At 42.0% G+C, this 15981-nt stretch overlaps 1 protein-coding gene across 1 annotated transcript; it reads left to right on the forward strand.

The window, feature by feature from the left end:
- The first annotated feature begins 13280 nt into the window (after positions 1-13280).
- On the forward strand, positions 13281-15981 carry LOC311494774 (N-sulfoglucosamine sulfohydrolase-like). Its single transcript, XM_084553996.1, has 7 exons — positions 13281-14014; positions 14087-14192; positions 14275-14651; positions 14886-14967; positions 15043-15246; positions 15465-15498; positions 15602-15981. Exons 1-7 carry the CDS (start codon positions 13790-13792, stop codon positions 15720-15722), a joined length of 1149 nt encoding a protein of 382 aa, XP_084410122.1. The 5' UTR covers positions 13281-13789; the 3' UTR covers positions 15723-15981.

Here is a 15981-nt window from a genome sequence, read left to right on the forward strand (position 1 = left end):
TGAAACAGTAATATCATATTTATCTTTAGAAAAGATCAAAACACCTGCTAAATCCAGATTTATGTGGATGTGTTGTGATGACTTCTTTACGTTGCGTTTTAGGTTTTTGACATCAAATATCAGTAAAAGTGGTAAAAACATCCATAGACGCTGCTTAACAGTTCTTAACAGTGTGTCCGTCTGTGTGGCTGAACATTGGCTTCTTTTTGAACAATGTCCAACACTTCAGGGAAACATGTGTAGTCTTGCACACATGTACGTCCCAGCAAGTCCAAAAGTCCTGTAAAATACTTATTAGCACAATCGTCTGGTAGTAGTACAAAGTACTGAGTCAGTCATTTATCTTGGAACAATAAAACATAAATGGTGCAATGATTCCGGTATTTTATCATCATGAAGTTGCAATAGATCAAAGTGGGATCATGAGAAAGGTCAGTTTCTCTTTTGCACATTCAAAAGGAGCTCAAAGAAACCAGTTTGACTTGTGAAAACAATCTTTTTCGGAGCCAGTCAGGGATACATATTTCAGAAATATAACATCAGGTCCAACACACACCTGTGATACAGTAATAATTAATTACATGTCGAGAGCCAATTCAATTCATGCGAGAGTATTTGGATTCACCTAATGGCACCTGACTTCAAGGGAATTATAAAATGTTGGAAATATGGTTGAAAACTATGAAAAACGCAAGACACCGGATCATGAGACTGAATTATTTGGTCAAATGTCCTCCAGTTTTACTGCACAAAAGCTCAGTTTATGCTCTGTCATTTGAGGTGGTTATAAATGTGTCTGTAGATTCATTAAACCACAAGGTCTCCATTATATTTGAACACTTGCACAGCTTGGTTGTAATGTCATAAAATATACTGACTCAAATATTTGTATGGCAGTTCTGCTTGAATGAGACCTTTATCTTTTGACCAATAAGTAACTAATTTGACGTGATATGAATCAATGTTGTACCCTTAAATTATATAACAGATCTATAAATTCTGACACTTGCTGGTACTGGTCACATTTAACTTTCCTTCATCTCCAGGGTAAGTACAGATATTAGAATAGGAATACATTTATACAACATCAGCATTATTTAGTAGCAGGATTTTAAATCACCTTTGTCTTTTTCAGGAGTTTAAATGTGGTCCACGATGCGAGTGCCCGGGGCAGTCTTTTTGCTCATACTTTTTACCAGAACCACTTCAGGTAAACCATCTGGCTTTTTGTCGTCTTTGGTCAGACACATATTCAATCAATCACACGTGAAAGGGCTCTAGTTTAGAGATGGAATACAAATTAAAGCTGCCAGCAACAACATTCAGGATGAATGGATATACAGATGAAAGTGTATTTGCTTTTAGAACAAATGCACTCACAGAATGCATAAAACAAACCTGATTCAGACTGATTTTTTTACTTAATCATCAAACTATCCCTCTTCTTCTTTTTGTAGGGACACTTGTTACCAGCTGTGATTCATGTCATAATGAAGCCACATGCTTGGAGTCACGAGAAAGAGGCGACTCTTTCAGCAGCCAGGCTCCCTCTTGTGTCTGTAAAGACGGCTTCGTAGGCGATGGTCTAAGCTGCTACGACACAAAACTCTGCAACGACTCGTCGTGCTGTAGCCAAGGTTTCCACTGGTCCCCAGACAGTGGCTGTGTGGACACTGATGAGTGCTCCCTCTCCGACCCACCCTGCACGCCACCTGAGATTTGTTATAACACACCAGGATCATTTGAATGTCTGCAGCCTTCCTCCAGGATCAGAACAAGCCCCTCTTCCCAATCGATCCAGTTCAGCTGTGGACACACAGTTTGTCCTTTAGGCTGGGACTGCATCCAAAGCAATGGGACTGCCAAATGTGCTGACCCATGTCACCTCTATACTGTACTGGATGATGACTGGCGTTCAACAAATAACACTAGTAATGAGGACGTACACTGTGATTATTTTATTAACTGGCAAGGCTGGTATCGCCTGTTTCTGGAGGGTACCAGTGCTCAGATTCCAGAGAGGTGTGTAGACACACACAGGTGTGGAACTAATGCTCCTTTGTGGATAACAGAACCTCATCCCACACAGTCAGAAGGAATTGTAAATCGCACGGTTTGTAATAACTGGTGGGGGAGTTGCTGTTATTTCGACTCACACAACATTCATGTCAAACGCTGTGATGAAAACTACTATGTCTACAAACTTGTGAAGCCATCCGATTGCTATTCGGCATACTGCGCAGGTAATGTTGCATTTCAACTATTGTAAGAACACATTACATTTTCTTTTCTAATCCATTCATTGAACTGATGATTAAATGGTTCTCTTACACTCTAATTCAAATTGTGAGAAAAGAACCAGCAGCAGTCAACAGCACAGGAGTTGAGGGTCAGATCCGTCTGGGCAATGGAGGAAACAGCTCTTGCTCTGGCAGAGTGGAGATCTTCCACAGTGGACAGTGGGGGACAGTGTGTGACGATGCCTGGGACCTGCTTGATGCTCAGGTGGTGTGCAGACAGCTGGGCTGTGGTAGGGTCCTCTCAGCGCCATCAGATGCACGATTTGGACAAGGAACTGGACCCATCTGGTTGGATAACGTCCATTGTACAGGCAGCGAATCAAAGCTCTCTGAATGCAGCCATCCAGGCTTTGGATCTCATGACTGCAGGCACTATGAGGATGCTGGTGTCGTCTGTGAAGGTAAATACACATCAAGATTCAAGTTGTGCTTATTGTCACTTATACAATACATTAATAAAAACATACAGAGGTGTGAAATAGTGTCTCTCCGAGTCCCACTGTGCTGCATATATGCTGACAAGACACACACAATAACCACTATAACCACAACTTCTGCTGCACTACTCTATCTACTACACTACAACATATAATGACACAGAATACAGAGAGATTTACTAAACAGAAGATGCACAGAATCTACAAGTGAAACATGTAACTATACAGTTAATATACACTACTATTGATATTTACAACTACACAGGATAACTGTAAGTTTAAGAGCTACTTATACAATGAATGAATGAATGAATGAATGAATACTGTTATTGGAAGATACAACTGTACAGGCTAATTGTAGGTATAGGAATTTAGCTAAAGTGCACATTCGATGTGCTGCTGATGCTGTGTAACAGTATAACCAGACTCAACTGTGCTGCTTCAAATCTATTTTGCTCCTTGTTTTTCATTTAGCTGCTTCACCAGTTAGGCTGGTCAACTCTGACAACCGCTGCTCTGGCAGAGTGGAGATCTTCCACAGTGAACAGTGGGGGACAGTGTGTGATGATTCCTGGGACCTGAATGATGCTGATGTGGTGTGCAGACAGCTGGGCTGTGGAAGGGCTCAATCAGCACTCCAAAGTGCAGCTTTTGGACAGGGCAGTGGACCCATCTGGCTGGATGATGTCGGATGTTTTGGAAATGAATCATCAATAACAGACTGCGGACATTGGGGGTTTGGAAACCACAACTGTGGTCATAATGAAGATGCCAGCATCATCTGTGAAGGTAAATATTTCTACATATTTCAAATGGCCTCCCTTTGTGATTGATCACATTCGACTTGAACACAGTGTTGGTTGTCTTGTGAGTTCACACAGACTTTTCCTTCAGTTCCACCAGTAATCAACAGCACAGTTCTTCCACCGACACCAGGACCACCGATCTTCACCACCACTCCAGTGACACAGAACATCATTACCACAACAGCAGCAGTCAACAGCACAGGAGTTGAGGGTCAGATCCGTCTGGCCAATGGAGGAAACAGCTCTTGCTCTGGCAGAGTGGAGATCTTCCACAGTGGACAGTGGGGGACAGTGTGTGACGATGCCTGGGACCTGCTTGATGCTCAGGTGGTGTGCAGACAGCTGGGCTGTGGTAGGGTCCTCTCAGCGCCATCAAATGCACGATTTGGGCAAGGAACTGGACCCATCTGGTTGGATGACGTCTATTGTACAGGCAGCGAATCAACGCTCTCTGAATGCAGCCACCAAGGCTTTGGATCTCATGACTGTAGTCACCAAGAAGATGCTGGTGTCGTCTGTGAAGGTAAATATAAATCTGAGCAGCAACACAAAATTCTAACTGTGTCACATGTCCATGGCCTTACATTTAACATGGAGGACTTCACTTTTGAAATGAAATTGATTCTTTAGTTGTTATTGACGCTAACAAGTCCACATTTCATCTGTGTCTCACAACAACAGTATTTTGCTCCTTGTTTTTCATATAGTTGCTTCACCAGTTAGGCTGGTCAACTCTGACAACCGCTGCTCTGGCAGAGTAGAGATCTTCCACAGTGGACAGTGGGGGACAGTGTGTGATGATTTCTGGGACCTGAATGATGCTAACGTGGTGTGCAGACAGCTGGGCTGTGGAAGGGCTCAATCAGCACTCCAAAGTGCAGCTTTTGGACAGGGCAGTGGACCCATCTGGCTGGATGATGTCGGATGTTTTGGAAATGAATCATCAATAACAGACTGCAGACATCAGGGGTTTGGAAACCACAACTGTCATCATAGTGAAGATGCCAGCATCATCTGTGAAGGTAAATATTTCTACATATTTCAAATGCCCTCCCTTTGTTATTGATCACATTCGACTTGAACACGGTGTTGGTTGTCTTGTGAGTTCACACAGACTTTTCCTTCAGTTCCACCAGTAATCAACAGCACAGTTCTTCCACCGACACCAGGACCACCGATCTTCACCACCACTCCAGTGACAGACTCTAACACAACAGCAGCAGACAACAGCACAGGAGTTGAGGGTCAGATCCGTCTGGCCAATGGAGGAAACAGCTCTTGCTCTGGCAGAGTGGAGATCTTCCACAGTGGACAGTGGGGGACAGTGTGTGACGATTACTGGGACCTGGTTGATGCTCAGGTTGTGTGCAGACAGTTGGGCTGTGGTGGGGTCCTCTCAGCACCATCAAGTGCACAATTTGGACAAGGAACTGGACCCATCTGGTTGGATAACGTCCATTGTACAGGCAGCGAATCAAAGCTCTCTGAATGCCGCCATCCAGGCTTTGGATCTCATGACTGTAGTCACCAAGAAGATGCTGGTGTCGTCTGTGAAGGTAAATACACATCAAGATTCAAGTTGTGCTTATAGTCACTTCTATAATACATTAATAAAAACATACAGAGGTGTTAAATACTGTCTCTCCGAGTCCCACTGTGCTGCATATATGCTGTCAAGACACACACAATAACCACTACAACCACAACTTCTGCTGCAATACTCTATCTACTACACTACCACATATAATGACACAGAATACAGAGAGATTTACTAAACAGAAGATGCACAGAATCTACAAGTGGAACATGTAACTATACAGTTAATATACACTACTATTGATATTAACAACTACACAGGATAACTGTAAGTTTAAGAGCTACTTGTACAATGAATGAATGAATGAATGAATACTGTTATTGGAAGATACAACTGTACAGGCTAATTGTAGGTATAGGAATTTAGCTAAAGTGTACATGATTATTGTCATTTATACAGAATGAGCACAATGTTTTACTAGAACGAGTACTGGTGACAGTGCTAAAGAGTTTAAATTGCCACAGATATAGATCTCGACAGGGTCTCGATGTGCTGCTGATGCTGCGTAACAATATAACCAGACTCAACTGTGCTGCTTCAAATCTATTTTGCTCCTTGTTTTTCATTTAGCTGCTTCACCAGTTAGGCTGGTCAACTCTGACAACCGCTGCTCTGGCAGAGTGGAGATCTTCCACAGTGAACAGTGGGGGACAGTGTGTGATGATTCCTGGGACCTGAATGATGCTGATGTGGTGTGCAGACAGCTGGGCTGTGGAAGGGCTCAATCAGCACTCCAAAGTGCAGCTTTTGGACAGGGCAGTGGACCCATCTGGCTGGATGATGTCGGATGTTTTGGAAATGAATCATCAATAACAGACTGCGGACATCAGGGGTTAGGAAACCACAACTGTCATCATAGTGAAGATGCCAGCATCATCTGTGAAGGTAAATATTTCTACATATTTCAAATGGCCTCCCTTTGTTATTGATCACTTTCGACTTGAAGACAGTGTTGGTTGTCTTGTGAGTTCACACAGACTTTTCCTTCAGTTCCACCAGTAAACAACAGCACAGTTCTTCCAACGACACCAGGACCACAGAACTTCACCAACACTCCAGTGACACAGAACATCTCTACCACAACAGCAGCAGTCAACAGCACAGGAGTTGAGGGTCAGATCCGTCTGGTCAATGGAGGAAACAGCTCTTGCTCTGGCAGAGTGGAGATCTTCCACAGTGGACGGTGGGGGACAGTGTGTGACGATGCCTGGGACCTGCTTGATGCTCAGGTTGTGTGCAGACAGTTGGGCTGTGGTAGGGTCCTCTCAGCGCCATCAAATGCACAATTTGGACAAGGAACTGGACCCATCTGGTTGGATAACGTCTATTGTACAGGCAGCGAATCAAAGCTCTCTGAATGCCGCCATCCAGGCTTTGGATCTCATGACTGTAGTCACCATGAGGATGCTGGTGTCGTCTGTGAAGGTAAATACACATCAAGATTCAAGTCGTGCTCATTGTCACTTCTACAATACATTAATAAAAACATACAGAGGTGTGAAATAGTGTCTCTCCTAGTCCCACTGTGCTGCATATATGCTGACAAGACACACACAATAACCATTATAACTGCAACTTCTGCTGCACTACTCTATCTACTACACTACCACATATAATGACACAGAATACAGAGAGATTTACTAAACAGAAGATGCACAGAATCTACAAGTGGAACATTTAACTATACAGTTATTATACACTACTATTGATATTAACAACTACACAGGATAACTGTAAGTTTAAGAGCTACTTGTACAATGAATGAATATATGAATGAATGAATGAATGAATACTGTTATTAGAAGATACAATTGTACACCCTAATTGTAGGTATACGAATTTAGCTAGAGTGTACATCATTATTGTCATTTATACAGAATGAGCATCATTTTTTACTAGATCGAGTACTGATGACAGTGCTAAAGAGTTTAAATTGCCACAGATATAGATCTCGACAGGGTCTCAATGTGCTGTTGATGCTGTGTAACAATTTAACCAGACTCAACTGTGCTGCTTCAAATCTATTTTGCTCCTTGTTTTTCATTTAGCTGCTTCACCAGTTAGGCTGGTCAACTCTGACAACCGCTGCTCTGGCAGAGTGGAGATCTTCCACAGTGGACAGTGGGGGACAGTGTGTGATGATTCCTGGGACCTGGGTGATGCTATCGTGGTGTGCAGACAGCTGGGCTGTGGAAGGGCTCAATCAGCACTCCAAAGTGCAGCTTTTGGACAGGGCAGTGGACCCATCTGGCTGGATGATGTCGGATGTTTTGGAAATGAATCATCAATAACAGACTGCAGACATCAGGGGTTTGGAAACCACAACTGTGGTCATAGTGAAGATGCCAGTATCATCTGTGAAGGTAAATATTTCTACATATTTCAAATGCCCTCCCTTTGTTATTGATCACATTCGACTTGAACACAGTGTTGGTTGTCTTGTGAGTTCACACAGACTTTTCCTTCAGTTCCACCAGTAATCAACAGCACAGTTCTTCCACCGACACCAAGACCACCGATCTTCACCACCACTCCAGTGACACAGAACATCTCTACCACAACAGCAGCAGTCAACAGCACAGGAGTTGAGGGTCAGATCCGTCTGGCCAATGGAGGAAACAGCTCTTGCTCTGGCAGAGTGGAGATCTTCCACAGTGGACAGTGGGGGACAGTGTGTGACGATGCCTGGGACCTGCTTGATGCTCAGGTTGTGTGCAGACAGCTGGGCTGTGGTAGGGTCCTCTCAGCGCCATCAAATGCACGATTTGGGCAAGGAACTGGACCCATCTGGTTGGATGACGTCTATTGTACAGGTAGCGAATCAAAGCTCTCTGAATGCGGCCATCGAGGGTTTGGATCTCATGATTGTGGTCACCATGAGGATGCTGGTGTCGTCTGTGAAGGTAAATACAAATTTGAGCAGCAACACAAAATTCTAACTGTGTCACATGTCTATGGCCTTACATTTAACATGGAGTACTTCAGTTTTGAAATGTGTTATTGATTCATTATTTGTTATTGACGCTAACAAGTCCACATTTCATCTGTGTCTCACAACAACAGTATTTTGCTCCTTGTTTTTCATTTAGCTGCTTCACCAGTTAGGCTGGTCAACTCTGACAACCGCTGCTCTGGCAGAGTGGAGATCTTCCACAGTGGACAGTGGGGGACAGTGTGTGATGATTCCTGGGACCTGAATGATGCTGACGTGGTGTGCAGACAGCTGGACTGTGGAAGGGCTCGCTCAGCGCTCCAAAGTGCAGCTTTTGGACAGGGGAGTGGACCCATCTGGCTGGATGATGTTGGATGTTTTGGAAATGAATCATCAGTAACAGACTGCAGACATCAGGGGTTTGGAAACCACAACTGTGGTCATAATGAAGATGCCAGTGTTGAGTGTGAACGTAAGTTTATTAACACAGTTATTATTTCACACTGAGATGAAGGTTTTCTGGAGGTTCTCCGCTTGGTCTTATTTGTATATATATTTTTTTTAGTTCACCATCCTCCACTTCAGCCTTCCCAACTTATCTGTGGTCGTGATAAAATCCAGGTAGGACTGCTTTTCAATAAAGTGGTTTCCGCTGGTTTGGATCCATTCTCTGGCAGCCTGGCTTCTCCCAACTGCTCCTGGGCCGCAGTTTATGGTGATTTTGTTTGGTACGAAGTGGAGGCTAAGGCCGGTGCCTGTGGAAACATCCTGACGGTAAGTATTTGACTACAGGTTTCTTTCTTTTTTGACTGCCTCCAGTCTGCTTCTAATCTGTGTGCCCTGCCACATACACATGAGGCACATACTGTATGTAGTCTTAGTACTTGTACAGTATCTCACCATGATCAACTGTTCATCTTAAATCACTTGTGCTCATAGAACTCTCTCTTATCATTGAACTCAGTGATAAATGAATTATGTGTCTTTCAGACCAACCGCACACATGCCATCTACTCCAACAGTTTATTTATCTACCCAACAAATAATACATCCTTTGCTGTTCCTGTGAGTCTTCTCTTCTCCTGCGCTTATTCCTTGGACACAGACACCAGCCTGAACGTGGCTATCAGACCAGAGCTGCCGTGAGTAGGCTTTAATTGAACGTAGATGTAACATCACTTCATCATACGCAGTCATAAAAAACAACCTTTATTTCTTACATGTTGTAATGGTTACAATAGAATAACTGGACTGTTATTAAGAGTTATTTTGTCAGTAATAATCTAATAATATTAATATGATGAATTGTTTTACCTCTTTTAAATATTTTATTCAACACTTCCCAATTATTCACAAAGCTGACTTATCTGTCCTAGCTTGCCTGCTGACTAAAAAAAAACACAGTGTCAAATCAAATCTAAATAAAATGAAATAAAACTTAAATAGACGGTCTGGGGTCTCTCCGTTCAGAATTCTTTATGCCTGGCAAATATCTTCAGGCCAAATAAAGTTGTTGTGCAGACTTTATGAGGTGAAGGACAGAAGACAGTAGCACAGTCACATGCGTCACTGGAGCGCGGTTGAGTTGGTTGTCTTTACTAGAAAAATTGCTGCCGTTGGAAAAGTGTAATGTTTTAGATTCCACATTGGATGTGTTGTACAAAACACTGACAGCGAAATAACTCCAAAGGACAAACAGTTAACAGTGATTACATCATTTATCGAGAAGAATATGTAACATAATGAATTGTTGTAGGAGTATCCAACTGTGTCAGAGAGTATTTGTTTTCTCTATATCAGTAGAAACATGCTCCATAATGAAATCCTTATGGTGTGTTTCCTAAGTCATATTCTGATAAGAATTCTGATTCTGTTCTGTTTTGTTATTGTTTCAACAAAATTCAATATTAGTGGCCCATAAAAGAAAATCCTGGAAGGGCAGTATGGATGCAAACTTTATGGATCCATCCTTTTTTATGTTCTTTAATGACTAAGGCTGTAATTAATGTATGTGATGGAAATTTGCCTTTCCAAATAAAAAGACAATTTAAAAAAAAAAAAAACCAATAACTCTGAGGCTAAGATCAAATGGTATATATATACATATACATATATATATAAACTACGAAGAAGAAAATGTGAAAGAATGACATGGTTCTCCTTTTTTTGACAGGTCAGTCATTTCAGGTTCTGGTCCAAAAGCTAGAGCCTCTATGTTTCTGTTTCGTGACTCCAGCTACACTCAGACTTATCCTGCAGGCAGGGTCACCCTCACTGTGGGCTCACCGCTGTATGTGGGCGTCTTTGTGGACAAAAGAGACCCAAGCTTTGCACTTGTTCTGGAAGACTGCTTCGCCACTCACTCATCAAACCCTAATGATCCCACACAATACTCTCTGATCCACAACAAGTATGTGCACTTCTTGACTGGTTGATGCTTTGTAGGATCCTGAGACATGTAACAACCCTGATGATCTCCATCTTCTCTGATAGGTGTCCTACAGACCGCCAGCGGGTGTCAGTGACTGAGAGCGGCTCATCCCTCCGGGCTCGTTTCACTGCTCTCTTGTTCCCATTCCAGGGCGAATACAGAGATACTTATCTTCACTGTGAACTCAGCCTGTGTGACCGGAGGTTCTCCAGCTGTATTCCTGTGAGTTACACATTTCACTTTTTCAGCTGTCCATATGCACTGCTCAAATCTCTTTTGATGCTATGATTTTTTTCCACCCCTTCAGACTTGCAGAAACAGGACACATCGCTCTGTTTCCATATCTGCTTCTATGGAGCCCATCACCATTGGGCCAATCATTTGTGAGTATGAATAACAATCTAGTTTCAGGACAAATGACTCAACACAACAACCTTTATTAAATTAATAATCACTGTCTCCTTTTTATCTTTAGGGGAAAAGCCAGCAGATTGACCTGTAACATCCAATAATAGAAACTAATAATATCAAGGATATTTTTATTTTTTTCTATTCACAGTACATAAAATAAACATAATATATTACACTGTATAATTTAACTGTACCATTAGTTTAAACACTCATTAGTACTACCAGTACTACCCGTGTTATAACTACATATGACAATCAAAGTCAATATGAGTTACAATAAAAATTAGCATTCACACTTTCCTTCTCATTTGTGTTTATTTGCATGATATATGATATGGTACATATGATATATTTTTCAACCACGCATCACTTTCTGGTCGGCACAGTGGAAAGATGGTTCGCACTGATGCCTCAACGGGTTCGAATCCATGGGCCGACTGGGCCTTTCTGTCTGGAGTTTGCATGTTCTCCCTGTGTCTGCGTGGGTTCTCTCCTGGTACCACAGCTTCCTCCCACCGTCCAAAGACATGCTGGTTAGGTTAACTGGTGATTCTTTATTGGCGGTAGGTGTGAATGTGAGTGTGAATGGTTGTCTGTCTCTCTGTGTTAGCCCTGCAATAGACTGGCGACCTGTCCAGGGTGTACCCTGCCTCTCGCCCAGTGACAGATGGGATAGACTCCAGCAGACCCCGCGACCCTTAACAGGAATAAGCGGTTACAGGAGATGAATGAATGAATGAACATCACTTTCTTCCATTTGTTTATAATTCATGGGAAACAAAAACTTTGACTCACAGCTTTGGGCCAGACTAAAAATCTAATTTGCAGAAGGTTTTTATTGAATTGTCATTATCTGTCATGAATTTGATGAAAAATCCTCTGGCACCACGATGAGGCTGACATTTGTACTTCAGCATGAAATGTGTCAAAAGCCTTTCGATAGATTCCCCATTGATACTGATAAATACCTTTTATTGCTCTTATATATTAGGTTCATTTGAATGTTTTTATAATTAGAATTACAGCGTCACAGTATTATGGCAAAGTTTTTCACTTTTGTATGTCAATGTTATACAACCATTGAAAATATGATACTTGTGGAAACATTTCTATGATGTTTGTTGAAGGTTGTTATGTGTCATACTGATGTAATAAAAACACAGTAACTCATGGAGCTGCAATACATCAAACTGTGAAAACGAGGTCAGTCTCTTGTGTACATTCACAGGGAACCTAGGAGGCTATTTTCAAAGAATCCAAATGTCAAAGAATCAAGACTTAAAGGCAGTAAACAGAAACATGAGATTAAGTCCAACATACACACTTGATAAGCAGTTATGTGTCCAGTCCCAGTTTAATTCATACACAGTGAGAGTGTTGAGATAAACCCAATGTCACCTGACTTCAAGGGAATCACTATATGTCTGAAATACTGTAATATACAGTACATACTTCTGCCTTGGACATTTGAAAAAATGTATTTGGGGAAATTAACAAACTTACAGTTACTTACAGTTCCACAGTACAGTAAAGAAACAGAAAAAAGTAGACTTCAACTTGTGATTATTTCATAAAACTTCCTTTTCAAGGTGTCAGGAAAACTCTACATACTACATACATTCAAAAACTCTATTTACTGTTTGTCATTTTAAATGGTTATGTTATTAGTGAGCCACTCATTAGATACACGAACATGTGAACTTGTGAACACCATGAATCTTTGTTATCTTACAGCACAGACATATTGATTGTACAGTACCAGAAACTGTATTTACTCAGGACTTGGTTTGTGTGCTGATTGTGTTTGGATTTGATCCTTTGGTCTGAGTTTGATTAATAAATAACTCTTTGTACATCATGTGAATCACTGCTGTAAGTGGTCCATTTATGTTATTTACCAGTTTCAGTTCAAATTGTCCTTTGAACTTGGAAACTGACCCAGAATTTCCCAAACTCTGTCTCACTGGGAGCTTTTACTTATTCAACTTTCTCACTAGCTTCTGGATGCTCACACAGTCTCCTCAGAGTAAGTACACATATTGGAAAAGCAGTTGATTTCACAAGATAAGTTCCGCGATTGCAATCTGTCAAAATGACAGATGACCTTCAGATTTTGCCGTCAGTTTTAAAAAAAACGGTCAATGATGTAAAATATTTGGTTAACGCGACCCCTGCTGCACATCTATCTAAAGGTTATTAGAGGTGACAGAATTAAAAATTAAAATAAATATTTCCATGTAAAACTTGTGAAACTAATGTGTACTTTTATTGCTGGACAGACAGTACCAGCTGAGAGACAACTTTCAACAGAGAACACATTAATTAACAAACAGTAAACAATATAATGAATTAATTCTCTGGGATAGTGCTGTTATGTCTTAGTCTTTAGCATGGCCATGAATTAGATGTGTTATACTAAATAAGGCTGGGACTGCATCCTGCCGATTGTGGTGACCCATGTGACTTCTATACTGTACTGGATGATGCCTGGCGTTCAACAAATAACACTAGTAATAAGGTCCTACACTGTGATCGATATATTAACTGGCAAGGCTGGTATCGCCTGTTTCTGGAGGATACCACTGCTCATATTCCAGAGAGGTGTGTAGAAGAATACAGGTGTGAAACTCTCCTTTCTCCTTTGTGGATAACAGAACCTCATCCCACACAGTCAGAAGGAATTGTAAATCGCATGGTTTGTAGTACCTGGGGAGAGAGGTACTGTTATTTCAACTCACACACCATTCATGTCAAAAGCTGTGATGGAAACTACTATGTCTACAAACTTGTGAAGGTATCCACATGCAGTCTGGCATATTGCGCAGGTACTGTTGCATTTCAAATATTGTAAGAACAAATTACATTTTCTTTTCTAATGCATTCATTTGAGCAAATTGTTTTGTTACTGTTTGCATGTTTGCTTGTTCTCCCTGTTCCAGCTGATGATGCAGGTTTCGAGACAGAGGTTTATAACAACTCTGTGGTCCATACCCCTCACCTGCGCTCTCTGGCCCAGCGCAGTGTGGTGTTCAGCAACGCCTTTACGTCTGTCAGCAGCTGCTCCCCCAGCCGCTTCACCATCCTGACCGGCATGCCACAGGTGAGATGCTCACACATGTGAGAAGGGAAAGGAAAGACAAAGTGTTGATGTGAGTTTGTCCTGTGTTTTCACCATCAGAACGGTATGCATGGGCTTCATCAAGGGGTCCATCACTTCAACTCGTTTGATGAAGTTCAGAGTCTGCCGCTGCTCCTCAGCCAGGCCAACGTACACACAGGTAAATGATAACTTCACTGTTTGTCTCATGTCAGCCTTCGTTCCTTTTGATCACTTTTTCTGCTTTGTCTTTCGTTTCACAGGCATCATTGGAAAGAAGCATGTCGGTCCTGGGCCTGTTTACCCTTTTGATTTTGCCTACACAGAGGAAAACAGTTCCGTCCTTCAGGTGGGAAGGAACATCACCCGTATCAAACTCCTGGTCCGCAAGTTTTTCCATACTCATAAGGAGGAAGCTTATGAACAAAGACAAAAGAGAGAAATGAAAAAGGATAATACTGGCAATTTAAAAGAGGAAGAGCGGCCGTTTTTTCTTTATGTTGCCTTCCACGACACCCACAGATGTGGACATTCACAGCCCCAGTATGGAGCTTTCTGTGAGAAGTTTGGGAATGGTGAAATGGGGATGGGCAGAATCCCTGACTGGACACCAGAATATTACACACCAGAGCAAGTGAAGGTCAGTGAATAAAGGTTGGATTCTAATATAAAAATAATTCACATTTAACATCAGAAGACAAAGAGATTCTTCATTATATTCTAAGGAAAGCTGACTGTTAGCTGTGAAACATTGATAAATAGGTGTAAAATCCATGTTTCCCTGTATGCCTTCATTGTTTAAACAAAAACAAAGTGAAATACACACTGGCTCCTAACACATCAATCTTGTCTGTCCGCATGTCTTGCACTTCAGGTTCCTCCTTTTGTGCCGGACACTCCTGCAGCACGAGCAGACTTGGCTGCACAGTACACCACAGTTAGCAGGCTGGATCAGGGTATATGGACACACACACAATAGAGACAAGCCTGTGTGAAACTGCAAACTATATTAGTGCAAATTTCCTCTGCAGGCATTGGATTAGTCCTTCAAGAGCTCAGAGAAGCCGGCTACGAGAACGACACTCTGATCATCTACAGCTCAGACAACGGCATACCCTTCCCTAATGGCAGAACGAACCTGTATCAGTCCGGGACAGCAGAGCCCATGCTGCTGTCGTCTCCAGAGCACAGGGAGCGGTGGGGAGACACCAGCCAGGCCTACGTCAGCCTGCTGGGTATGAAACAGATGGTAGAGAGATGCTGAGAATGCTGTAAAACAAGAAATCCTCTTCCTTTTTTTTTTTTTCTTCTAATATAGACCTTAAAGTCTAGAAGGTGCAACCTGCCACAGGTAAGATTGTTGCTGCCTGTGTCCAGTTCACTGTTTACACCAGTCATTTTTCCATTATTCCTTAGTTACAATGTGTTGATGTGTTAATCTGATGTGCTGCAGTGGCCACTAGAGGGAGACTGATCCTCTGCAAAAGGTCTCGAAGCAACACAAGTGTCCGACAGGACGCCACTCAGATATAAACTTAGGGAATCAACCACACCACAGAGCCTTTACGTGTTCTTTTATTATGATTTCAGGTACTACCCGATTCGCTCCATTCACCAGGGGGCCTACCGCCTTCTCAACAACCTACACTACAGCATGCCCTTCCCCATCGATCAGGATCAGTCAATAAGCATCAATATAAGAACATTATGAACTTCAGCAGCTAAAGTGGTGCAATTTACAAGACTCTTGCGCTGCTTAATATGCTTAATATGTTCAGCTTCTATTTAATTTCTTTAATTATAAATGACTATAAATGGCTGAAATTTGAGTTCCTGACGCAGTAACACAATTAAAAATCACCTCTGTGATTGGTGGAAAATTGGAGAGGTAGCTGCTAATAAGATATTGTCCTTAACATCCTGATGTTGCTGTCATTGCAACATGCAGTCATGCAGTTTAATATGTAGGT

This window comes from Chelon labrosus (genome assembly GCF_963514085.1).
Source record: "Chelon labrosus genome assembly, chromosome: 2".
Taxonomy (NCBI): domain Eukaryota; kingdom Metazoa; phylum Chordata; class Actinopteri; order Mugiliformes; family Mugilidae; genus Chelon; species Chelon labrosus.